The sequence below is a fragment of the Esox lucius genome, chromosome 5 (assembly GCF_011004845.1).
Source record: "Esox lucius isolate fEsoLuc1 chromosome 5, fEsoLuc1.pri, whole genome shotgun sequence".
Classification (NCBI taxonomy): domain Eukaryota; kingdom Metazoa; phylum Chordata; class Actinopteri; order Esociformes; family Esocidae; genus Esox; species Esox lucius.
Window position 1 is genome coordinate 25034139 of NC_047573.1, and position 27743 is coordinate 25061881.

Consider the following 27743-nt stretch of genomic DNA (forward strand, 5'->3'; position numbering starts at 1 on the left):
CCTTGTCCAAACAAGCAGCTATCACAAAGTGAGTCAATATTAAACAATAATAGGGCAATAACAGTCAACAATACTACCAATAAATAGGAAAACGTTTGAAATAAAAGCGGACAGGTACAAACTCAGGCCTTCCGGCGTGAGTCCAGTCCCCAAGCGGACCCGTAGAACAGGCAGGCCGGAACAGGCCGGGACAGTACCTGTGTAGAGGCGGGACGCTGTCGATGGTCTTGAGGCTGCCGCGGGTGGACACCACGTTGAAGCTGTCCGTGCAGTCACAGGACACGTGGAGGTGGTACTTGGGGTGGCGGTTCTCCACCACCACTATGAGCCCCGCCCAGCCGTGGGTCAGGTAGTAGCAGGTCATGCCCTCGCGGCCCTGGCCAGACGGAGACAGGCCCGGTCGGGGCACGTTAGACGGCATACATAATGAAAGCGGGGTTACACAATGCTTTGGCAGTCCGGGCCTCCAAAAAGGGACTCCTAAACGGATACGAGGCTTCACATATCGTAACTCAGGTTCCCCCTTCACCCCTTTCCTGGCAGTGTTCTTCACATTCTGCAGAAGCTGTTGGTCACCTTTTGTGTACAGCCGATTTCTGGAGAGGCGGACAACTTAATTATTTACCAGGGTATCACTGACGGATAAAAGCGCCCGCCGCTTAAATACCTGGAAAGATGACAGGCGCTTTCAGCTCAGGCACGAGTGCGTGAATGAGAAACGTGCGTGCGTGCAAGTAAGTGCTGAAAGGATACCTGATTTATGCACCCAATTCACGTCCCCCCCTACATTCTTCCTAAGCCTTGAAAGTGCTTGTGTTCGGTCTCTAGTGCTTGTGTGGGTGGGGGTGTTACACTCATGCACACACACAACACGGCTTAGAGGAAAGAGGAATGTAGAACGCACTCTTTGTTCTAGGTTAAGGAGGATGGAAGTGTGTGTCTCTGAGAGGGTTTGACTCCCACCTCGGTAGTGTCTTTCTCTGAGTGTCTGTCTCTCTCCATGTGTGTACGGTATGCATTTACCCTGTGAGGGAATTGTTTGTCTCTTTATGGATCTACAGCATCTCTCTCTCTGTGAGTGTGTCTGCCTCACTCTGTTTGGGGGTGTTTGTCTCTCTGTGTATTTGTCTCTGTATCTTTCTGTGAGTGTTTGTTTCTCTCTGTGAGTGTGTTTGTCTCTGTGTAACTCTCTCTCGGAGTGTGTATTTGTCTCTTTCTGAGTGTACCCCTCACCTCGTGTCTCTCCCCTTTGTTCTCCGTCAGCAGGATGATGGCGTCGGCCAGTGTGGTGGCGGTGGCCTCCACCTGCTCCACCATGACCTGCCGGGAGCTGTAGATGGCCAGGATGTACCCTGGGAAGTCCTGGCTGGGACGCCGTGCACTGGTGGGACTGGACACTAAGAGAAGACCAGGCAACAGTCTATATTATTCCCACTGGTACTGGTGGGACTGGACACTAAGAGAAGACCAGGCAACAGTCTATATTATTCCCACTGGTACTGGTGGGACTGGACACTAAGAGAAGACCAGGCAACAGTCTATATTATTCCCACTGGTACTGGTGGGACTGGACACTAAGAGAAGACCAGGCAACAGTCTATATTATTCCCACTGGTACTGGTGGGACTGGACACTAAGAGAAGACCAGGCAACAGTCTATATTATTCCCACTGGTACTGGTGGGACTGGACACTAAGAGAAGACCAGGCAACAGTCTATATTATTCCCACTGGTACTGGTGGGACTGGACACTATGAGAAGACCAGGCAACAGTCTATATTATTCCCACTGGTACTGGTGGGACTGGACACTATGAGAAGACCAGGCAACAGTCTATATTATTCCCACTGGTACTGGTGGGACTGGACACTATGAGAAGACCAGGCAACAGTCTATATTATTCCCACTGGTACTGGTGGGACTGGACACTATGAGAAGACCAGGCAACAGTCTATATTATTCCCACTGGTACTGGTGGGACTGGACACTAAGAGAAGACCAGGCAATAGTCTATATTATTCCCACTGGTACTGGTGGGACTGGACACTATGAGAAGACCAGGCAACAGTCTATATTATTCCCACTGGTACTGGTGGGACTGGACACTAAGAGAAGACCAGGCAACAGTCTATATTATTCCCACTGGTACTGGTGGGACTGGACACTATGAGAAGACCAGGCAACAGTCTATATTATTCCCACTGGTACTGGTGGGACTGGACACTAAGAGAAGACCAGGCAATAGTCTATATTATTCCCACTGGTACTGGTGGGACTGGACACTATGAGAAGACCAGGCAACAGTCTATATTATTCCCACTGGTACTGGTGGGACTGGACACTAAGAGAAGACCAGGCAACAGTCTATATTATTCCCACTGGTACTGGTGGGACTGGACACTATGAGAAGACCAGGCAACAGTCTGTATCATTCCCACTGGTACTGGTGGGTGCATCCATAGGGAGCCATTTTTAAAAACCTCCTATCATTAGTTGAACAAAACATTCATTCCAAGGGCTAAAACATAAGGTACTTATTTTTTATCGATTTCCATTGCCTCAGAAGACTTGCTGTACTTTCTCTTCACTTTCAATGGTATTTTCAGTTGCCACATTCAAAACAAAACCTTTATGTAACTGTATGTTTCGTGGCAGCCCAGAATTGTCTGAACCATCTCAGCTCACATTCCCTTGAAATCCTGATTGCATACCTAGCTTCAGCTGTGCCAAGATGACTCTCAGTTGATTGAATGAGGCAGTTCAAACCCTCATGTCCAAAAGTGCTCTACCTTGTTCATTTGTTTTGTTTAAAAATGAATACTTCATAGCTGTGCTGCGATTAACCAAGACGTCGGTTTGGATCCATGTATATTTATAAGCCTTCATTGGTCCGGCTGTTTTCCACTTCCTTTCTCCACTGGATATGTGCTGGCGGATTGGACTGACGGACTACTATGCCCCCCATGGTATTTCTTCAATTTTCTTCCAATGTGATGTGATACTTTGTGTTGGGTTAGGTAAATGTCTACAGTTGTCAATTAAGAGTGCTTTCAGTCTGCAGATATTATGTGAAACTACTGATGTGGAATACTGGCCACACCGGTTGTATACAGGCACCTCTTTTAGACAGATTTCCATGGCTGTTTACCAGGCTGGACTATTTTTATGGCTGAGGTATTATTAATTGCGCTGTGTTAGGTGCAATCATTTCAGACCACTTAAGGTTGAATGCACATACAGAAAGGGTACTGCACTGCTTGGTGGTTATTTTTGTTCCCAGCGTTCAGGGGCTTATTACTGCGCTGACTTTGTCGTCCGTCGCATTGCTTTGCAAACACTGACTGACAGACAGTACCTGGTGTGTGTGTGTGTACCGGGTGTGTGTGTGTGTACCTGGTGTGTGTGTACCGGGTGTGTGTTCCAGCGTGTGTGTACCTGGTGTGTGTTCCAGCGTGTGTGTACCTGGTGTGTGTGTGTGTGTGTGTGTACCTGGTGTGTGTACCGGGTGTGTGTGTGTGTGTGTACCGGGTGTGTGTGTGTACCGGGTGTGTGTTCCAGCGTGTGTGTTCCAGTGTGTGTACCTGGTGTGTGAGGCCCCACTCCGCTGACGCTCATCTGCCAGTGGTTAAAGGCACAACACACCACGGCGTACTCGCCCGGTTCCAGCATCACGTCGGAGCCGACGAATTTCTTGACGGCCCGCTTGCTGTGGGCCAGCAGCCGGCCTAGGGTCAGCTTGTTGCCGCTGCCGAACGAGGCCCGGAACACCATGATGCACAGGTCCAAGAGGTGGCTGTCTACCGCGTCAGAGCGCCTAGACCAAACAGGGGAGCAGACATTCTGAAGGGTAACAAGTGGATCGGGATAATTTATTCACGTGGTTTAACCCAGTACATCCTCACCGTCCTTGATTGACCAGCAAGCCCTTGATTTGGGTGCACCAGTTTATAGGTTAAAAATGAAATGTGTGGTGGCTGTTGAGGGAGACAGAGATGTAGTACCTGCTGCCTTCCTGGAAGAGGGCGAACTCCAGCGCGGTCCTCTCCAGCACGGTCAGGGCCGTGACCGTAACAGGACCATAGGCTCGGCTGGGGAAACAGCCCTGTAAGCGCACCTCCTGCCAGTCAGAATGGATCTTACAGATGTCCACTGAATCAAAGTACCTGTGGACAGAGCAGTGACGGGTGCATTAGTCTAGAACAGTAACATTACACATTACCTACTCCAAAACCTAACATTTACTTTAAGTTGTTTTGCTGTACACCTCAGAAATGCTGCACTTCTTAGATTAAATCATTTGCGGACTTTGTGCTTCACTACAGAGAGGGAATGTTTTTTTTTTTTATTAAATGTAATAGCTGGTTTAATACATGAATAATCATTACAATGATTTCAGTCGTCATTAAGATAAATTTGCCCATCTGGTAAAATGTACCATACGAACGACAAACACAAATGAGAACCTCTGAGAAGGGATTTGACCTATAGGCTATAACATGCTCTTTTGCATAGTGAATGGGTAGGCTAAACAAAATAACATAAATCATGCAAGATCAGGTAGACTGCACAGCCGTCTATACAACAAACAGCCATGTCTACAACACAACTTCGAGGGGGCATTTATTTAGGTAGCCAAGCCATGCTCATCATTAGGCTATTACATAACACTGCTTAGGCATAAAATGTTGATTTCACCCATCATGAGGAGACGCAAGGCTAAATAATACCCATTACCACACTGCATGAATTCCTTGGTTGGGATTTTTAATTTGCATCATAGCAAAACTACACTACTCAAAAAAATTAAGGGAACACATAATCATCACAGTATAACACCAAGTCAATCAAACTTCAGGGATATCAATCTGTCCAGTTAGGAAGCATAGGCAATAGTGAATCAATGTCACCTGTTTTGGTGCAAATTAAAGTGACAACAGGTGCACTGGAGAGGCAACAGCAAGACAACTCCAAAAAAGGGAATGGTTTTGCAGGTGGTGGCCACAGACAATGACAATTCCTCTCTCCTTATCCTTCCTGACTGATTCTTCTCTAGTTTTGTGTTTTGCTAGTGTCCTTGTCACTACTGGTAGCATGAAGCGGTACATGCAGCTCATTCAGGTTTGCACAGGTAAACCAGCTCGTCCAGGATGTCACATCCATACGTGCTGTCCCATGAAGGTTTGCTGTGTCTCCTAGTACAGTCCCAAGAGCATGGAGGAGATACCAGGAGACGGACCGTTACACAAGGAGAGCAGGACTGGGCTGTAGGACATCAACCCAGCAGCAGGACCGGTATCTGCTCCTTTGTGCGAGGAAGAACAGGAGTAGCACTGCCAGAGCCCTACAACCTCCAGTGGCCTACTGGTGTGCATGTTTCTGACCAAACTGTCAGAAACAAACTATATGAGGGTGGCATGAGCGTCCGTCGTCCTCTAATGGGACCTGTGCTCACAGCCCAGCACCATGCAGCTCGATTGGCATTTGCCAGAGAACACCAGAATTGGCAGGTCCACCACTGGCGCCCCGTTCTTTTCACAGATGAGGGCAGGTTCACACTGAGAATGTGACAGACGTTAAACAGTCTGGCGGTGGGTCAGTGATGGTCAGGGGAGGCATGTCCTTAGAGGGTCCCACAGACCTCCACATGCTAGCCAATGGTACTCTGACTACTGTTAGGAATCAGGATGAAATCCTTAGACCCACTGTCAGACATTACGCTGGTGCAGTGGGCCCTGGGTTCCTCCTGGTGCAGGACAATGCCCGGCCTCATGAGGCCAGAGTTGTGTAGACAGTTCCTGGATGCCATTGACTGGTCCTCACGTTCCCCAGACCTGAATCCAATTGAGAACCTCTGGGATGTTATGTATCGATGCATCCGACGCCGCCAAGTAGCGCCACAGACTGTCTAGGAACTCACTGATGCCCTGATCCAGGTCTGGGAGGAGATCCCCCAGGACACCATCCGTCGTCAAATCAGGAGCATGCCCAGACATTGTCGGGAGTGCATAGAGGTATGTGGGGGCCCTAAACACTACTGAGTTACATTATGAGTTGCCGTGATGAAATTCACTCAAGTTGGAACAGCCTGTGATTTCAGTTGATTACTTAGATTTTTGGTGTGACTTTGAATGCAGACCTCAATTGATTGGTGATTTTGGTTTCCATTTACAGTTGTTACGTCATTTTGTTCACAATGAATGACACGTTGTACATTAAAGATTTTGACCTTTAATATATATAGTTCATCGAGACCCGTTGTATGAGTTCAGTGCTCCCTTCATTGTTTTGAGCAGTGTATTTGACCCCCTCTTCAACTTGCTAGTTTAAAAAGGAACATTGAGAGAGGAAGTCAGAATGGGACACATTCCTTTGATGTTTTTCCTCTGCATTTATCAGATAATTCGTTGTTTAATGTGAATATTTTGGTTAATAAACATGACTATTATTTAGCCTATACATTTCTTTACTGAACATTCATTCTGAACTAATTAGAATACTGACTATAGCCAAATGTATTCTAGATGAAATAATGCAAGCACATGTGCAATCTCACAGAAGCAGCTGTGGACTGATGTGTGTCTGAGCACTGAGAATGATGAATTAAAACTATTGTATGACCTGTGATCACTGTCCACTGTGTAATACAATACAATATGTGTTTGATTCCCAGCCCAGTTTTATGTTGGCTTAATAACCACATTATACTAAGTGGAACTGCTCTACCGTCGGTTATCAAAACCTGTTGCAGGCTAAAGGCTATTTGTTGCCGGCTTCTATAATGTCCCCAAAAAAGTTTTATTATCCCCTGAATTAAGCACCTATCCATATATATTTACTGTACGGCTTGTCAAAGTTGACGTTTTAAGGCATTCAGTTAATATAAAATGATTAACTCAGTTCATTTTTTGTCACATTAATGCATTTAGAGCCTCTGAACATTACATAGTCAGTCAGTCACATACAGTAGCTGACCCCCCCCCCCCCACCTATACCTGCGGTGTCCGTATTTCCCCATTATTTTTGATGCTTCTTTGGCTTCATACAGAGATAGAGTGGCGTCGTTAGGCCTGGGCGTCCGGGGATATAGCCCCGAATCTTTTATGCTTCCATGCTTTTGACAGGACAAATGTAAGTCATGGGATGTTGACACCCTGTTACTAGACCAACTTGGAAAAAGAATGCTCCTGGTGGTAATTCATTTCAGATCAAGCAATGTCCATAGTTTACAACACAACATTGTATGTCTTTAACATAATGTACTGCTTTTTAAATAGGATTACATTTTTTGGGGGTGACCAAATTGGAACCAATTCAAAAACTGTCAAGAGAGTAACAAAGTAACAAGAATAATCTTTGTTCATTAACGGTAAAACTGTATGCAGTTCCCCATTATGTTATCACAAATAGTAATGTTATTACTGTAACTTGTTACTCACCCTCAACACCAGGACAGTCATAAGGGTTAGGGTTAGAATCACAGACTTTGTACAGTGTCAGCTCCATTCACACCGACACATGGTATTACAAACTTATCCGCAATTATGCTCGTTGCTCAAAGCTAATTACGCAAACCGATGGACCAAAAAACTAGCCTGTCACTCTGTGAACTGCATTTACATTTATATCTCAGGGTAGGTTACTTCACTGATAACCAGTAGCTGCTTCACTACCCAGGTAGTTTAACCACTTCTTCGACTGCACATACGATAAGAGCTCCCATAGAGCTACAGAGTGTCTAAAGAAATCTACATTGTGCTAACATCACATAATGAAATTGGTGAAGATTGTTCATTTAGTTGTTCTGGGACAACTATAATACCAAAGACCCCCAATGAATAACCGTGAGTGATTTACTACAACTAGCAGTGTGCTACGCCACAGGGAGATGTGCCAGTCCCAATTACAAATTCAAGCTGTGATGCACCTCTGCTACATCTGTTTACATCAGCTCAGAAACAAACACACAAACAAGCACTAACATACACCCCCCCATTTCATGTCATGGCAGGGCTTCTGGCCGGTAACAGTACATGAATTTGACAATTTATCTTAAGAGCAAAACCTTGCACTCTTGACTGCTTTGTTTGCCACATACTTTTCACAAACAAAACAGATTCTAAAACCTTAGTGAGGGAAACACTTGTGAATCTACAGGTAAATCAATTATATTCTATTGATCAATTCCATTCATATGTTGCACCTCCGTCATGATCAGTAACAGTCTGTAGACGGCTTTGATCACCTGAAGTTGAACTGGGGCAAATATCTTTAAACAGAGGCTGATTTCCGTTTTGTCTAAATTGCTCTATATGGGCTTGGAAACATGACTACGAAAACATGACTTAAATGGAAAAGAACAAACGCCATAATCATCATATTATCAAATATACTACGATGGCAATGTTGTCATTAGCTGGCAAATTCCAACAAAAATAACTAGCGATGCTAACGTTAGCTAGCAAAAATTTGGTGGACTCCCCTCAATATTAACTAGCTAGTTATACTGCATCGACAATTCATTTGAACACATCAAAAATGGTACATAAACATTCAAGGACTTTCCAGGCCCAATTCCCTCAAATTCAAGGACCCAACATGGCACAGTTTGAGACAGTTTTGTTGTACTGTACTTGTACTGTTCAATGACAAAGTTGAATCGAAAAAACATGGATCAAGTTTAATTACTGATACAACACAGAATTTTCATCATGAGAACTAGCAGGCTTTACAGAATCTCACAGACAACAATTAAAGAGAGGCTTGAATGTAAGGACACCTCACTTGTGCTGTTTTACACTTTTACAGTGATGGCAGACTGTGTTGTCTTTTCAATTTCTATTCTTACACAAAATATATAAACACAAGCACTTTCAATGGCCCATATCTGTCTATTTTCAAAAACTTTCAAGGCTTTTGTTCGTTTTTCTCAAATTCACAAATTTTCAAGGATTTCAAGGACCTGTGGGAACCCTGGTTTAACTACTAACTATAGTAATTATACTATACTACTACTAATTCTAAATTTCCATCTTTACACGTGGTAATGTCTTTTCGAACCTTAATAATGCACTTTAAAACAAATATTCGTCAGCACTGAAGAAGCATAGAGTAGAATATTTATTTGGTCATCAGCCCCACAAGGAATGTTCAAAACAGTATAGTGATGACACAAGAAATCTATGAAAAGCGATATCTCAGTTTGCATATTTATTCTTGGACCTACCATTTCCGATATAATTGTTTTATAGATCACGTGAGAAAATTTTCACATTAAATCTGGACAGCCTAACGAAATAAAGATAAACAAGCTTATCTATAACGAACATGAGTCTGGAGGGTTAAAAATCCATAAAAAGCTATAAACCTCTCACTCGAAGATGTCATTATACAGACATTATACCTAAATCCCAACTTGTTCTTCAGCAAGCTACTGACACAGTCGCATCTCATGTTCAAATTGGGGCTTTTTGCCAACATACAGATTAAAAACAGCTGGTTACAATTCCAATTTAATTCCCCCAAATGAGGTAGAGTAAATACTTCAGAAAATAATATGGCTAAACTCCAATGTACTAATGAAGGAAAGACAAGATCCTTGTGGGAAAAAATGCATAACAAAGGTGTGATGTTTATGAATAACATTATGAACAAGAACGGTAAAAATGTCACACAAGCAATTAACAAAGGAGTATGCATGATACAAAAGAATAATCAACTTATCGCACCTTCACCACAACAACAGAAGAGGCAATTACTCAAAAGAGATAGGAAATAATTAGTTTGCCTGCCAACAATCAAAGACAAGGCATGGCACGGAAGCACTACTAAAAATCATAAAGTGTATCGGTTTCGCTTCAGGTCAAACGGTTTGATGGCTATGCTGAAAATAATCCATACAGCTGGGAACAGGAGTTTGAATATGATTGGTCAACTAAAGAACTCAATGTTAAACAATAGGGGGCAGAATTTAGCAGCCTCTGTACCAGTTCCCTTCAGGTTTCCTCTTTTTAGTGGAACAGAGGGTAGGAATGAGATGGGTGATAAAGAAAGAAAAGGGGTAAAACGTTTTGAATTAGTAATAACAATAAAAAAATATAATACAGGGCACTCTTAATTTGGGACATTCAAAGCTTTATTTAACACTCCCCTCACCCCGCAGCCAAACGAATGACATCCCATCCGATTATGCAATGTTTTATGTGCTATAATATAGTCAAAGTTTGATGGCTTTTCAAAATGTGGCTGTGTGTCTAACTCCATTATGCAGGAGTTACCTTTATTTAACCATTCATACATTTTGAAAAACGTTGCTACTTAAGACATGAGCTCTGTTGACAACCTTTCCTCTCCATCTGGATCAATTCCAGATAACCCAGTCAGGAACCCAACGTAGAAGGCCGCCCTCTGACCTGGCGAGCACACTGAATTCCATTTCATTTCTATTGATCAAAGCCAACCCTTTACCTAGCTCGCTAGATTCCTCCTCTTTATCTGCCTCCCACTGCTAGTATGTTTACCAATCAGGCACTCGCTCGTCTTACAGGACGTAAACATTTGGCTTGCAAATGAAAACTGGCCTGCTTCAAAGAAACCGCACCCCAGAGACCCAACCAGCGACTGACTACCTCTTTTCCTCTTAAATTGGTTTTCAGCGTTTTATTCCCCCCTCGCTTTGTCATCTGTCTGCTCCTTTCTTTAGTCTTTCTAGAACAGAGGAATACGAGTTGAAAGTCAGAAATCTCTGCTTTTAGCTTTGAAACCATAGATTGGGGATAATGCAGCCTCCTTATTTTTTTTTTTTACTACAATAGACCTGTTAAAACCGGTGTGTACTTCCCCTTCCTGGTTTATCAGGTATTTGTCAAAGACCCTTTACCCATGTATACTCCAAACAGGGCTCAGAGTACAGTAGTTCCCATACTGTCTTCTTAATAAAAAATATACCCAGGACGAAGTTGGAGTACTAAAAAGGATAAGGACTGACGGACTTAAGAGCATTTGGTCTCGTTCCCTAAATTGCAACGCTTGTTTAACAGACAGAAAGGAAGACAAGCCGAGAGTCAGGAAGGGAGGTGTATCCTCGTTGCAGTGCTCTCCGAGTCTGACTCACAGCGTAACATTCACTGACTAACACGGTACATAACCACGTAGCAACCACACAAACAAGAAGCCAAATAAAAGAAAAACCCATTTGGTATTAACTACCTTTGAGTCACTCCGGATAAGCATGTCTGATAAATGATGGAAAATTTGAGTAACTATCAGTAGAAATCACGTTTACAGTGAAATCCGGATGTTTTAGACTTAGTTATAGTAAAACATCCATTCTGGCCTTTATAGGACAGTTGCAAAAATTTTCTGTTTTAGTAGTAAATCTACCTCTATTTGGGCCCCAACCCTTAACACAAAACCCTTAACATCAACCAACCAAATAAAATCGGAAACACTTGGTATGAACGAGGCAAAAGGGACAGGGTCAGAGTCACTTCGTTCAAGTCTTACATGCTAATAAGTATCTGCCGACTCAGCCAAATAACAAATTAACTCCTAATTGACTCTCGTTAATAGGACTTATTGGTGGGATTGCAACCAACAGGCTAAACTTAACCCGCTTCTGTAGGTTACCGCAATGTAATGCTACTAATGGGAGATTATGTGCACCCAAGGGCGGAACTGATAGCAACAGAAAACCCTGAAGAATAAGCCACCAGATTAGTTTGTCATAGGCTCGTGCCGCGTGAACGTGTCGACTGATTATGGTGTAGATTCTCTACCCTCGCCTCTAATTGAATACTACAGAAGCCTGGAAAACCATAACGTTGCAGGAACGTACATTAAGCTTTATTGGAGCGCATGAGACCGTTGTCTTATCTTCAATGCAAACGTTTCAGCGCGAATGGATACATCATAATAGGTCGTGTACAGTATTCCATTTAAATAACTGTACAGGCTTGAGTACATTTTAATTTGACGAAAACGGTTGTTATTTAAACTCCTCATTATTTATTGATAGAGGCCTAGTTACCCCCAAATCGGCCATGGTGTTCTCTCATTCTGTGAATGTTTATCCTAAACCCTTGCTACTCCGTCCTCTCCTCCATAAGTCAGAAACTGATAAGTGATAAAGTGGTTGAGGTGGTGTACGTTCGTTAGGTGGCTGGGGGGGCGGGGGTGTTGGATGTCCCTGACCCCTGTGCTACTCCTTGTTCTATCAATCTTCTTTCCCGGCATACAACTTCTTAGGGAACCACCTCTGTTAAGTGTAACTGGCTCAGTGCCGTGCCATGTGGACGAGGCAGGAAAAGGGCTGTTTTCATACAAGATGTTCTCCTTCACGTTCGCTGTCCTAACCTCCTTCCATTGATGACCTTTAAACCTTCTCAAATAGTGAGTCCAGAGAGGATGCAGGAGAGCGGCGTGAGGAAACCGGTTTTAGAAACTCCCCATAACTGACCATCGTCTTTTAATTGGTACTGTAGGCAATTTAAACCAGACTCCCCCTATTTTACAAATAGATGCAAGACCGTTCCGGAAAGCAGTCTATGAGCTTAAATACAGCTACAAATCAATGGAAGGAAATAAGGATGGGTGAGCGTGTTTTAAAAAACAAAATCTCCTGAAATGTATTCCATATTTCATTAGAGGTTAACTAAAAGGGCATTTGGCCATTCGCAACATTAACCATAATTGCTTTCTGCCTAGATTTTAACACCAATCAGAGAGATAAATGTTCTCAAGAAAGGACTAGCTCTCCATATTTGGAGGTCACTCCCATGTCACCGTTCGGTCGTAACAGCCATCAACAGTGCGTGTGATTTCTAGCATGCCTCGACGGCTTAACAACATGTCAGCCGGTGATACCCTACGCTGTCGCGGCGGTACGGCGTTGCAATCAGGCCCGGTGGTTTTTCCTAGGGCCAACGGCGGCGTGCCGGCTCAACACCCTGGCCTACTTCCCGGGTCGAGGGGCCTATATCCCGAGTCGAGGCAATCGGTGCGTGGAGACGGCGGTACCTACTTGATGAAATCTCCGTACTCCATCCAGAAGACGCCCTCGCTGCTGCCGTGCGCCATGAGCTCGTGACGGAGGTTCTGCGGCCAGTCGGGCCACTCATCAGACCAGTTGCCGTTCCACGAGAACCGACCCCACGGATTCCTCAGCCGCAGCAGTCTGAAATTGGGGGGGGGGTGGGGGGGGGGGGGGGGGTGAGCATGCAGTTAGCGGAAGCAATTAAAACCAACATAATTGAATTGGGACTGAAGGGCTGTAGGACGCTTATCGGGTATTTGATAAGGTTCTCGTGACTACGCGCATTTGTAATGGAAAGGATAATAATAATTTAGCGGGTGCTTATATTTATCCAACTTCCTGAACATTTCCCACCACTCCTGGAGCGTTACGGTTTTTGAGACTGCCTTGTCGACAGATTTTTTTCCCATAACGTATGGTAACTTGGCAGACACCAACTCAATAACGTATACCGGTTGAGACCAATTAGCCACTTCCTCTCCCGCTGATAACCGAATCAGCTCTCTCACCTGTAGCCCTGCACATCTCGCACATCCAGGATCGAGTAGGCGTGGCGAGGGCGGAGCCCCAACGACTCGTATACCAGGTCATCCACCTTCATGTTTCCTCCTCCACAGGACGCCCCCATCAGAAACCTATTAAGCACACACAACAGAGACAATACAACGGGTCAGCATATAGCACCCTACATGGTGATGAAGCCATGCACACCAGAAGCTGCTGGAAAAGGGGACTGTGAAAGGGACATTGCCCTGCTTAGGGTACCAACCTTTGGAACTTACTTTGTGGTCACTAAAGAATCCAATTTATTGAAAGAGGAGGGATTTCAACCCGGGTGTCCTGGCAAAAGGTCTGATATGTCCCTTATATCATTCTGGCCACTTATTTATTCCCAGCTTCCAATTTGTTTAGTCTTACAACAAGAACACATTTTTTATTTACTATAATCAATTAGTCCAAATAATATTTTAGTAACTGCCTTGCTCAGGGCCAGAACAAAAGATTTTTCACCTTGTCAGCTTAGGGATTCAATCTTATCAACCTTTCGGTTACTGGTAAGATGCCCTAATCGCTAGTCTATCTGCCTCCCATACTAAGTGTACGCAATCAATAATGTATGCAAGCCGCCTGGATAAGAGCCTCAGCTAAATTACTAGAATCTAAATGTAAAATGTTAGGCCTCATTTCCGTCACACTGCTAAACTCTTCAGGGCGGTTGCCAAAGTCGGCCCAGATTTAAGCTTGGTGCTGCACAAAGACGCACACTCCATTGAACGTGCTTGTTATTCCTGCGGTAGGTGTAATAAGGCACACTCGATTGGCCACTTGGTGTCCCATCAAATGAATGGCCTCGCTATTGACCGAGACATTCCAGTAACTACTTCTTCACCTTGTCCCGTCAGGGGCACGGCGCGGTAGGTCTTAAAAGCAGTATCAATGTACTCCCGGGACGGCCCCTCGCCTTCCCACTCACCCGGCCTCCTTGGAGCTGAGCATCTTGGCCCAGATCAGGTCCGTGTCGATGGGTTCCTCGCGGGGGTTGGTGGAGCTGACCTGCAGCATGAGGGAGTCGCACGGCGCTCCCGTCAGCGTGGCCAGGCCCTCGATGGCGCGCCCCGCCTGCAGGGCGAAGTAGGAGCCGTGGAGTTTGGCCAGGGCCTTCTCTATCAGGGCCACCCAGAGCTGCCTACGCTGAGCCTGGGCGAGGAGAGGAGGGAGAGCGGGAGAGTGGGCGGGGGTTGGGGTTGTGGGGGTTGGGGTGGTTGGAGGAGGGGAACGAAGGTGGGGGGGGGCGGGGGTTGTGTGGGGAGAAAGAGATAAGGGAGAGAGAGCGAGCAAGACGGGCAGGGAGAAAGGTCAGAAGAGGAAGTTCAACTGATTAGACATGAATCATACGTGGAGGAGCACATACAGCGAAGGAAACGTCCCACGGTCACAAAAGGAGTCAAGGACTATTTAACTTTCACAGCCGACGGTCCCGAAAAAAAACATAAGAGGTAATCGACAGTGGAGAACCATCTTCTCCAATAACAAGAATAAAGGAATAAAACCTCTCTGCTACTTCCTCCCTGACATTTCTGACAGCCTCCATCTGCACCACGGCTGATTCCTGAAAACCTGAACTGAATGACAGAGTGTGTGTGTGCCAGAATCTTGTTCGGGTCGGCGTGGCGGGTGTGTTTGCGGTGTGGTGTCCTCTCCCTCACCTGGGAGAAGAGCAGGTATCCGTACTCGTCGCAGGGCAGCATGTCGTCCACCAGGACGGTGATCCAGGTACCGTCCTTACACAGCCTGACCTGGTAGGCCCCCTCCTTGCAGATGCTCCGGGTAATCATCACCCTCTCCACCAGCTCCGGACGCTCCGCCAGCACCGCCAACGCGCTCAGGAACCTGCAAAGGGGTCCAGCGGGTCAGTACTCCACCGTGTGATTGAGCCAGGCGGACAGAGAGGCAGCCAACCAGGGAGTCCAGGACACATTTCATACTGTCGCTTTTGGGGGAAAAGTAAAAAAAAATCTCCACAATATTCTGTTCTCAGAAACAACAAGAGAGCAATGTGCGTAGATCAGTTATACCTTCAGTTCTGTCAAGCGCTACGTTGGGAAATCACGTTTTTACATCAGTGTCTGGCTTCACAGAACACTTAAAAACGACACTCCCCATGAGCCTTTGCGTTTCAGAAACTGACCCCGGGTTTGTTGTTGGTTTGTGCAAGCGACAGTGCCAGCCACATCACGGGTGTTCTAACAGATGTCAAGGTTTATTTCAGGGATGATGAGTGTCAGTAAGAGTTAAAAGCGCTATAAATCCCAGAATGTAGAGCAATGCGGTCAGTATGATTTGTAGTTTGTGAAAACAGCACTAATCGTCTTATTTTGCCCCTTGTCGAGCGGTGCTTCTTAGATTCAGACAAGGGAAAGAGTGCAAAACAGTCACTGACTCTGTAGCGCTGCATACATTCGGGGGAGATAGCTCTGTCCCATATAGCTCAAAGATTGTATCTTATCTAACATGTTACCAACCTGGCAGGAATTGAAAAGGCAACACCTTGCCCGCCTAACTAATAACCACTATCTTTCTGAAACATTTCAGAGGAACTAGTCCAACACTGATTACAATGATCATTGTGATGAAAGATGGCTTTGAGGAAACAGAATGTTTTCAGGAAGGTCTATGCTACCAAATCATGGGCATGCCACACCCCTTGCTCGTCACTTCCTTTGACCTGTATTCACGAAAACAAGGGTGTGTACTCGTTCCTTCCCTCTTTTCAATAACATCTGTAGAGCCCCATGCTAGAGTCATGAAACATTCAGAGTACACTGAGGAGAGTTAGAGCTTAAAATTCATGTAAAACATTGGCAAAAAAAGCTTTTCATCCGATAGTGACAAGATTAGAGGAAGCTGCCTAAAGGGAGATTATGGGAGATCTCTGAGGCCTTATTCAACAATCATCTACCCAGATGACCTATTCAGATGTATTTGTGATTGACTTGCGGGGAACTGATGTGAAACCACAAAATCGGTCTGTACAAGTTTTATTTTGGCAAGTCCCCACTAGGAAACATCTGATTTCTGGTTTAGGAAGCAACTAGAAATCGGTCATATTGTTTTGAATCAGGTTACATTTAGGTTTAGTCATTACCAGCTAGGTTAAGGGTTAGGCGTTAGGAATAGGTTTAGGCTTCAAAGTTTGGTTACTGAGGTTAAGGTTAGGGTTAGTTGAAAGTCAGGGTAAAGTTAGGTTTCGAGCAAGGAACTAGGGAGAAGTGAATGTGTATTTCTAGGTCAGGGTTATATCTCAGGTCCTCAGAAAGATAGAAAGACAAACGTGTGTGTGTGTGTGTATGTGTGTGTGTGTGTGTGTGTGGGTGCCATTTGCAGACAGAGCATCCATCTCAAGAGGGGCTTGCCGTGATATGAGAAGCTTTTTCAATAATATCTCCCCCTCTGTTTGGGCGCTACAGCGTAACTCAAGTGGGGGCCCAGCCGGCCATTCAACCCCATGCAAATCAAATCAGATAAAAATCCAATTACTTTGGCCACGGCGACGGGAACGCTCAAATAGGGCGGGGCGAGTTCCTTGCCTCCAGGCCGCTCAAGGGCGAGCGAGAGCGGGCTGATGTGACTGCATGCGATTTGACGTGTGGCGGCGCGGCTGGGGACGCGTAACGAGGGCCGGCGATGTGACCGGAACGGGGTGAGGGAAGGGAATTGGGTTACTTCCCGTAGTGTGAAAGAGAGCGCGTGTTTGGGCGAAGGGAGGCTCTGGGGATTTTTGATAAGCGGCTGTGTGGGAGTATAGGTGTGTGTTTGTGTGTATGTACCGTGTATTAGAGAGGGAAAAGTTCATTAAAATGAGTGTGTGTGTGGACATGATTACACCGGCCTAAGGACAATAGGAACAAGGACGTGGGAGATGAGTGGTGTGTCCAAACCGACAGTCCTTTGAATAATCCCAGAGTCAGGCATCTGCCCTCTCACTCACTCACTCACTCTTCATCTTTCTTTCTCGTCAGCTCTTCCTGTCTTTTCTATCCATCTACATTCATTTATCTGCCTCTCTTACAGTTGGTCCCGCCCTCCTTCACTTTGGCTCCGTGCCTTTCCCTCAACCTCTCCTTTTCTATTCCTTCTGAGAAACTAATCGGGCCGCCGGCGTGTTTGAATATACTCTCTGTTATTCCCTGATGACCTTTTAAAAACGAGCGATGAGAGATCACCTCCATTTGCCTTTATTCATTCACAAACAGTTTAAGAATAGGCCAGGGAGAACAGAGGTTGGGACGCTTTCTAAGAGGCCCAGCGGCACGCGGTAAAAGCGCGCAGGCCACGTGCATTCACCTCTTTGTTGGAAGCCACGCGGGCGCACCTCTTAAAAGGGGGTCAGGTTTTGCCGTGCGCTCGGTGACGTCAACTCACCAGCAGTTTCCCAACAGGCCTTGCAGGATGTCTGAGGGCCGCGGGGTTCGGAAGACCGACCATTTGACGCCTCGGTCCTTGAAGTTGTTGCAGTTGATCTCGTGGGGGCGGAGCCACTTTTTTATTCGCTGCTGGACACTGTCTCCCTCGGGGAAGCCCACGGAACGCGGGCCCGGGGGGAAGCTGTCATCCACAAAGTTCACCACGTTCTGAAACAAAGAAAGAGAGGTAGAAAATACTTGGAAATAGACAGGTTTAAATACAGCCCAGCTGTGAAACACAAAGATCAGTGGAATCTAAGGAAGTTACTGGAGTGGGTTTGACAATGAGTCCTTTGCTTGATACAACTGAAACATTATCCAGGCACCCGAGCTAGTGGAGACTGAAACACCACCCGGAGAACACACTTATGTTAGCTTCACTCTGGGAATCCCATATTACACTGTGAATACAAAGGCGTAAACTAGGTAAAACAGACTAAACAGGGTAGCCTCAAACTCTTCCAGTCATGAATGATACTCTATGTACCCTTTAAAGAGACGGGAACAACTCTGACACAGGAGAGGTGGAAGGGGAGAGAGTCAGCAGCAGCTGGATTAGCTGGAACTGAAAAGCTCTTGACCATATCTGTTCTACTGAAGCGTGAGAAGCAGCAGAATCCACAATCAGGCAGCCCGGGCTGTAAGCAGTGTCGGAATGTCACAACCACGATTCAAACACTTCGCAGCTGGATAACAAGTTTCTAAAACATACACAATTGGAACTCCCTTGCTTAGCCTGAATCACTCATGAGGATAGGTTCCAGAGTTTACGCCAGATGGTGACGGACTGGGAGAACAGCCAATTACAACCAGATGTTGCTTCCTGGTCTCCTGCCGTAGGCTTGCAGGCAAGTCCACCTTCGAGGCATATAGAAACGTGCGGTCTATACCGAGACCCGGCCGAAGGGACCTATGATACAGTTAGGCCTGTATGTCATTACAAGGCACAAGCATCTGTCGTCAATAAGACAATGACCCATTCAAATTTCGGAGGCCGGCAGGCCACTGTAGGTGCCGCCAGGCGACGACGTCGTGAACAAGGACCACCATCGTCGCGGAGCGCTCATGTGGCGCTGGCAGCTCTCCCCTGCTGCCAGCGCATTGGGACGCATTCACAGTGTGAGTCTTGCCAACGCACATCCAAACATCTTCCAAGATCAAGGAGACGGTGCACGGAATCACACAGCCTTGCTCTGGAACTCAAACACACATGCAGCCACTTCCTGTGAAGACTTCGAGCGCTCACTTTCGCTACAACACGCGATGATAATCGGTTCAGAATGCCTGCACGGAGGTAAGTGATCATAGGTCCCCACAGCCATTTGCGTTCAGGCTAAGGGGCCGATGTGACACACTGCCAAAACCCTGCTTGACCAAACCGGAGAGGGCAGACGTACAAAGACCTATCCCAGTTCTTCTGGTGCCACATCCTGAACATGTGGAAGTACAGCAAGCCTCCGGCTGGTGGGAACGGATTGATCTGTCACCCTACCGAGATGCCACTTCTGAGGCCTTCAACAGCGCATCAGACAGCGGCAATAAAACGTGGTCCCCTGCCCCAGTTTCCAATCATGCCACCCCCCCCCCCCCTCCAGGTCGCCAGAGGCTCCATGGTTCAGAGTGGCTCTGCTATTCAGAGGTTTACAACGCCCCTGTTTGTTGGACGGAACCGATAATGTTTTCCTTGCCTCAAGGCTGTTGGGAGAGCTTTAAACCTCAGCTCTACATACCTGCAAAGCCAGACAGACGGAAAACAAAGAAACAGTGCCACGCTGTGCTAGTGTCCTTCAGCTGCTATGGCCGGGGACCTGTGGTGCTGGCGGCGGCGCAAAACTCTGCGGGTCTAAGTGCCTGACTGACGCCTCAACACCGACGCCTCAACACTCTAATGCAATCACGGCGTATAGCTAGGCTGCTAACAATGCGACGAAGCACACCGGCTACCTGTGTCTCTATAGACCAAACCTGACTCAATACTGGGACGTCTGAACGGAAAGAGGGAGTGACAGGCACACGGTGCAACCCAGTGCAACGCTACAACCCTATCGGTCGAGCTAGCGGTAGTCACGGAGGGTTACTGGGCCGCTATCCCCAGTTGAAACACACGGAGGTTGAGAAACGGGCATAATGCTGTGGATTTTCCTCCAGCTGTAAGGATCGAAAGCTTGCAGTTGAAATCCACCAAAAAGTTCGGCAGTTTTGCAGCAATGGCTACAGAATGGAAGAGATTGAAAGAAGGAACATATGATGCTGTCAATAAGAAACCCAATTGATTTTCTGGTGTCTTCCGCATGCTCCTAAAAAGTGTTTGTTTCTGGTGGAAAAACAATGCTTTCCCCTTAAAGGGCCCGTTATCCTACACAGCCAAAATGGCCCTGTGGATAGGGAGGGCCTCCGGGGCCGTTTCTGCTGCCAAGCGCTGAAACCTGTGGGCCGTGGAGACACATTGACTTGTGTAGCCTCCGCCCCAACGCAGGAGCCTCCCCTCCAACCCAGGAGCCTCCCCTCCAACCCAGGAGCCTCCCCTCCAACCCAGGAGCCTCCCCTCCAACCCAGGAGCCTCCCCTCCAATCCAGGAGCCTCCCCTCCAATCCAGGAGCCTCCCCTCCAACCCAGGAGCCTCCCCTCCAATCCAGGAGCCTCCCCTCCAACCCAGGAGCCTCCGCTCTTGATTTCCTCATCTGCAACAAGCCTTTTGTTGAAATGGCTACTGGTAGATGTGGGAAATATACGGCTTTGCAACACTGCAGTCATCTGAGCTCTGTTATCTTCGACTACGAACGATAGCGGATCACAATGGGAAATCCCAGACTATCGGTTACATCCTGCAGCATTAGACTGGCTTTGGAGGGGTCTGTGGCACACTGTGAAGCCAGATATGGTTTCTCTGCCAGTGGAGGTGTTTTGGCATCTCGTGTGAGGCAGTGGCGGTCATGAGGCCCCCTGGGGGAGATTAATTCACTGCATGGAGGGACAGTGTGCTTAGCAGACTCCGCCCTCCCTAAACAGGGCCACGCAGCTCGATGCTCCCGCTGATTGTATTCGCTTTAGGGAAGCGAATAATTGCAGCTACTCTACTCCCGTTTCTAATAATAGAATGTCCCGCGTTTACCTTACTGTGCACACGGGTAGCGCCACAGCCAGGGATGATGGGGAGAACGTTAGCCCAGGGGAGTGAAGAGAGGCGAGGGAAGAGATGAGGAGGAAGATGGGATATCGGTGGAGAGGGATGAGAGAGGGGAGATTAAGGCAAGTGCACGATGGTTCTAGAGAGAGGCCATCTGCAACTGTCTCTCTGTAGAAGCCCTTTCCACCCACGTTCCCAAAGGTGGAACCTGCAACTTACACAGCAGCACTTGACATAAATAATGCAGGGTTTGGCCGTCAACGTGCTATTATAAACATGACACAACACCCTTCACATGGAATACAAGGCACACTGTTGTATCACCTTCAGTCCCACCCCCTCGTCCACATTTCCCTGCTTATGACAAACAGGAAAATGGTTAACGTTTCATGCTGTATCAATAATGGAATTCGGCAGCCTTGTTTAAAAGCCACAGGATGGAGCCTTGTTTAGAGTCCACAGGACGAAGAGACGAAAGCGAACCTCAAAAGGTCTGAAGGTGAGCAATCAACAGAAGCCGCGACGTGTTTCTCCCTCTGTAATTTTTGGCGAGCTTGGTCCAACGTTGCATCAACGAGTGTTTCTATACACTGCCAGACACACAGCCACTAAAACGGATTTGGCAGGGAAATTAAATTGTACCCTTTTCAGACATATGGACTGTGGCACATCAGAAGCACTTCGATTACAGCCTAGTTGTATATCTGGAAGGGAACACTACTGTGTATGAAATGCTGACACCAAACCTCTGTAAAGGTGTGAGGGATGATGGCTAGACAGCAATTTGCAAGTCTTGCCATAGTAAAATAAAAGATTAAAACTGTCACTTTGCCAGACACACAGTTGTTGTGTTACGTAACTCTAGTATAGACTAAGCTCTAGTATCGTCCTGTTGAATTGCTCAGATTTTCCTCTTTTTCCTTTGCTTATCTGGATCCTGACACTATTTATCAGAAAAACTCCCCAGTCTAGTCAATGGCAACGACACACATACGGTCCAAAGGGTTGAATGATGCATCCACCAACATGCTTGAAAAGAAGGAGGGAGTCACTTAGTAATGTGTTTGGATTCGTCCCAAACTTAAGGCTTTGCATTCTGGCCTAAAAGGGTATTACATGTTTAACTGTGGTCTTCTTTTCAGTCTGTCGTTCAGGACATTATTGGAGCATTACTACATTGTGGTCAATCCATACGCAGTTTCCTCCCAACGGTTTTACAACCATTAATAGCCTCATAGTGACATCCCAGTGCAGTTTCTTTTCTGCCCTGCAGCTCAGTTCGGCTGGACAACTGGATATTTCATGTGTCTGGGTGGTTACTACATCATCCGCAGTATAATTATTAACTTGATCTGCTTAGAGATACTAAATGTCTGATTAGGTACTGTCACCCACCTACATATCACAGCCTTTTATGTGTTTCCCTTTAAGCTCCCTGGTCTTCATAGTTGAACACAAAATGAATAAGATTTTTCATGCCCACATTTGACTCCTGAACTTATTTAGGCTTGTATATTCTAGTTATTAAGTTCTTATTCAATTGGAAAACAGTGTTATCATTTAAAACATTTGAAAATATATAATAATGTGAAGCTCAACAAAAAAAGCCTAATTTAATTAATCTCAATTATCAACAAAAGAAATAGTCCAATGGGGGCTGTATGATTGTATATTGTGTAAAATAATAAATCCCTGATCTGCCCACCCTAAAGAAAAGCTAAGGCAGACCAGTCAAAATGTATAAGCAAGTGCATTGACCCAGAAGAACCTGCGAGCCTTTTAGTATTTAACAATAAGCCCAAATGGGGGGGGGGGGCGTCACTCTACATTAGCCGTTTTCATCTACAGATTTGCTTGTAATTACAAAGGGTAATGCGTTTTTCACTATTAAGAAAAGGCCTTGATTAATTCTTCCAGACTGACATTTATGCTGGTTAATGAAAATTCATGGTTTCTTGATGGGGGTTGACCTCATTATGGGGAAAGAATCAAAGCTTTTGTTGGGTATTTGAGAACTTATAACCCCGTTATAAGCTTCTAATAGATTATTTTAATTATTATATCAAAGTTTACTTTGAAATTGTTAAATTGAAATTAAAATGTATGTTATTTATGCACTCATTGATGCCATTCCACTGTTTCAACGTATCACTTCATATAATGGAAACGGAGGTTTACGTCGCCTGGTGTGAATTAAATCATGAAAGCCGGTAAGCTAACACCGGTTAGTTCACACAGAGAACCCCATTTATTTTACTAATTGGTCATGTGACAAAGATCTGACGTGATTGGTCAAGAGACCAATAAGTGTGTGAGAATGCAGCCATAGAAACTGTGCAGATCAGAAAGGGAACCAGGGGCAGCATGGTTTGCTGAGCGAAATAGCTCCAATGACCTTGAGATAGTTTAGCGTTTCCCCAATGGTTAGGATTGTGGAAGGGGCCACTGATCCTAGATCCGTGCCTAAGGGGAACTTCACCCTGGAGCAGACTAACTTAGGTCGACATTACCACGATACTCAGAAAGTCTGACTAAATCAGGCTAAATTGGCTGAAATGTACTTAAACACCAGCCCGGGCGTGACTGACACCCTTATGGGCATATTACATTCCCGCCCCCACATCTCCATGTTGTGTTGCAGCGGGACCCTATTACTCACCTATTACAACAACACATTTGATCGACTCCGTGGTGGCACAGAACTCACTAATGAATCGACCGTTGGGAAGAAACAACTATTAACAGAAACCCAATTATTAAACACTGTCTACAACTTCATCTGACTGGGAGCTTTTTTGCAGGTTTTCCGGAAATTAATTCTCTGTGACGGGAGGGGTCCATTGGAATAAACAGAGATGCTCGGCACTGCCAGTGCATTGAAGGGACACATGTTCACCCCCATGGCCCCATTAAAAATCAACTAATGAGTTGACGAGCGCAAACAGAAACAACAACAACAACAACAACAACAAAAGCCTATTAGGGTCTCCTGGCAGTGTCTTTCAAAATTAGGCAGATCGCAGTAACGGGCTAATCGTTGGAACGGTGGTAAAGGAGCTGGGTTATTGGAAAGCAAGTACTGTGCCACTTGGCAGTACAGCAATGCAGTGTGACGCATGTAAAACACCCCAACCCGATTCATTATTCATGGCACAATGAAATATTCTCTTTGGGAAGCTTGTCGACTATTCATCTCTGTTGAAGGAGAAGCCAGCGTGTCAGTGGTGATCTTAAGACACAAAATGTCCGCCGCTCCCACCCCAATGTGAGCAGAGCGTCGGAAACTAGCGTCGGATGTCTGTCGTCGAGACACCCATCGATTTTAGGAAGCAAATAGACGCAATTCATGTTCCCCTGACACCTGGAGCGCCTTACCTCTCGACAGAAGGTGGTGATGTTCTCCCAGAGTTCTTTGGCCTCACCCTCGTCGTTGCGCCGCCGCGCCTCCACATGCATGCTCTCCCTCCTTTTGAGCGGCTTGGCTACCTTGCGCAGCTGCAGATACTGCTGGGCCGTGTGGCACGCCGCGCAATTCTTGGACTTGACGTCGTTGAGCAGGGTGCACGCAGGACAGCCCCACTGCTTCTCCTGCGGCTGGGCGCCTGAGGAGGAGGCGGAGCTGGAGGAAGAGGAGGCGGTGTTGGCGGCCGGCAGCGCCGGGTAGACCCTGGCTTGTTTTCGGGCCTTGTGTCCAGATGATGAGGAGGCGGCGGCAGAGGAGCAGGAACAGGGCCCGGGGAGGCCGCATTGCGGGCAGCAGCGAGAACTGGGCTCCTGGAAGCCATGGAGCTTGGAGGAGCCGCAGGCCGTGCACTTGGCCAACCCAGTGGGGTTGCGGAGGGTACACTTGGAGCAGGCCCAGGTGCTGAAGTCTGGACTGGACGGGCTAGCCGGAGTGAAGCGCACCGACTCGCAGCCGACCAGGTCAATGAGGTCAGCGCCGGCTCGAGATGAGCGGCACACCTCGCACTTGGACGAGCCGTTTAGGTTGGGCAGAGAGCACCCGGGGCACTTCCAGGTGGGAGGGGACGAGACGGGGGCGAGGGAGGGGTGATGGGGACCGTCTTCTTCTTCCAGGACACTGAGGCGCTTGTTGGGGACAGGGGGCTCCTGGGGCTGGGCGAGCTTGGGCTTCGGGGTGCGGAGGGCTGGGCAGGGCGGGGGGGGCGCGGAGGCCGCGGACGGCGAGGTGGGGCTGGGAGCGTTGGGGTTTGGGTTGGGCGGCCGACCCGGCGGGGGCACCTCTCTCCTGCTGCGGGGCACCGGGTTATTCTGTAGAGATGAGAAGGGCGTGAAAGGGGACGAGAGCGGCGCGGGGGGCTCCTGGGGTTCGCAGGAGGTGGCGGGGGGCGAGTCGTCAGTCAAGTCAATGAGGAGCGGAGAGGCGGAGGGCACGGGAAAACCCGGCAGGGGCGTGCGCACCTCAGGCACCACCAGCGCCTCAGGGGGGATCTTGGGCAGCGACAGTTTCCTTGGTCCCCCGCAGGCCGAACACGACAACGCCACGGGAGTGTTGTGAAGCGTGCACCGGGGGCACGCCCAGCCCGTCTGCTGCTGCGGCTGCTGCCCCTCGGGTACGACTGGGCTCGCCACCTCCCCATTGCTCTCAGACCTCCTCGGCGGCTCCTCGTTGGCCGGCTGCTGCCCGCGGGGCTCCAGGAGGACAGCGGGAGTCATGACCGGCGCCGGGTGCTCCGGCGACGGGGGGAGCAGGCCGTTGGTGGCGGCCACAGTGGTGGTCGGCGTGGCGGTGCCCGGTGACGGTCCGAAGCCGCAGACGGTGCAGGCGCCGGAGCCCTGCGGGTTGTTGAGGGTACAGCGGGGACAGGCCCAGCGCTGCTGCTCCTCCGAGCTGCTCAGCCTCAAGATCTGGTTCAGGTCGGGCTTCTGCCGGGGCGCCTCACAGATGGAGCAGCGTGGCGCCTCGCCCGCGTTCAGGAAGGTGCAGCGGCCGCACGACCACTCGCTGCCTTGTACTGCAGCCGCCATGGAGCCTGGGGAGTGAGAGTGGCTGTATGAAGGAAAGAGAGGAACAGAAGTACAGAGGAAGATGGACAGGAAGCGGACAGGAAGCGGACAGGAAGCGAGAGTGAATGAGAGATGTGAAAAGGGTGAAGGAAGAGGGCAGAGGAGAGAAAAGACAGATCAGTCAGTCATTGCAGTGGAATCAAATCTGCCTCCTGGGGGCCTTGAGGGCAGTAAATCCATACACAATGCCCCTGTGATGAGAAGAGACAGACCAAGGGCTGCTACCACAGCAGGGGAATACTGAGTGAATCCACATACAACTCCTCTCGCAGCCATCCACCTGACAGACATTAATTGGAATGTAAAAACACTGGGACCTTCTAATCTAAGTTCCTATCTGGGTGGGTGTGAGTGAGCAAGCGAGAGAGAAGGGAAGGGCCCAACAGTAAAAATGGATTTTAAATTGGCGCCGACTGTTCTTTACATCTGATATTTGAGTCATTTAGCAGATGCTCTTAACCAGAGAGACTTACATTTAGAGCATTTGTCTTACAATAGCTAGGTGGGACAACCATTCAACGCAGTAACAGTAACAACATTTAACTCTACGAATCAGCAAAGTCAGCGCTAGAAGGGAAAATAAAGTGCAGAAATGTGTTCATGAAGGGCAATGGACCGGTTGGGGGAGAGGGGGTAGTTCTACAGTCTCTTTCATTCATGGACCAGTGCTTTGACCTTACTAGCATATTAGGTGCTAGAACTCCCTATCCAGGTGTGTGAACGGGCCTAATCTGTGAGGAAAAGTTAGTTCAAAACTGGAATAACAAGGTGTTCTACTCGGATTCACTAAAGTACGAGTAGACTCTGTTGGGACTACATGTTCATTCGGGCCATCCTGGGCAACTGGCATGGCGGGCAAGGCTAACGGAGGCCAGGGACCAGAAAGCCCCAGAGGACACTCAACACAGTGTGCCGTTGGACCCTGACTCCATAAACATCCCCATCACTCAAAACGCTCATGTGTGAACATGGGCACAGGGAAGGAAAGGGATGAAGTGCTAAGAGCTAGCGTCACCACGCTGGACCACCAACCCATTGATTGGTCTGTCCTCTTCCTAACCTAAGCGACTGTGCTCCTCAGAGGCCCAGGAAAATATGTTGATATTAATAATATAGCGTTAGAAATTTCCAACACAGTAGGAAATACTTCCATCTATATAACTGTTTGTCTGTGTGAAAAGTGTTCGAAAATTTACTGGAGGCTACACTATTTCGAATGAAAAGTAGCCTATTTCTAAGTGTGGCAATACATAAATAACTGCGTGTGTCCTTTTGGTTCATTGTGACGATCTTTGAAAAAGCCACATGATGCCGAACTGTCCGTAGGCTACATCCAAAGAGCTGGGTGTGTCCTTGTTCACTCCATTAAAAGGCGCTGCGAGTCTATATTGCGTATGGCTTATCGCCGCGTCTTTAATGTAGTAGGGGAATATGACTGACAGCCCCTGGACTGACCAGAGTAGTTCCCACAGCTCTACTACATCTCCACTGGAGCACCATGTGTCCTAGCCAGCTAATTGCCCTTAGTTCAACTCCATTAAACCCTTTCAGGCAGGCACACGGCTGTACAAACCAAGAGGTCCTTCTGAAGACC

General features: G+C 47.4%; 1 protein-coding gene across 4 annotated transcripts in view; it reads right to left on the reverse strand.

The window, feature by feature from the left end:
• Positions 1–27743, reverse strand: part of capn15 (calpain 15) — a 58700-nt gene that overhangs the window by 4515 nt on the left and 26442 nt on the right. For 3 of the 4 annotated variants that reach the window (XM_034292303.1, XM_034292302.1, XM_034292301.1), the window contains exons 2-11: positions 24497–26132; positions 17954–18162; positions 15238–15421; positions 14505–14728; positions 13540–13665; positions 13019–13171; positions 4002–4163; positions 3582–3814; positions 1234–1397; positions 198–376 (exon numbers count right to left, since the gene is read on the reverse strand). In XM_034292303.1, the coding sequence (XP_034148194.1) occupies positions 198–376; positions 1234–1397; positions 3582–3814; positions 4002–4163; positions 13019–13171; positions 13540–13665; positions 14505–14728; positions 15238–15421; positions 17954–18162; positions 24497–26110 (3248 nt within the window). In that variant the 5' untranslated portion in view covers positions 26111–26132. Of the gene's footprint in view, positions 1–197; positions 377–1233; positions 1398–1421; positions 2401–3581; positions 3815–4001; positions 4164–13018; positions 13172–13539; positions 13666–14504; positions 14729–15237; positions 15422–17953; positions 18163–24496; positions 26133–27743 lie in introns of those variants that run through there. The other variant, XM_029120013.2, reaches the window with a different exon arrangement.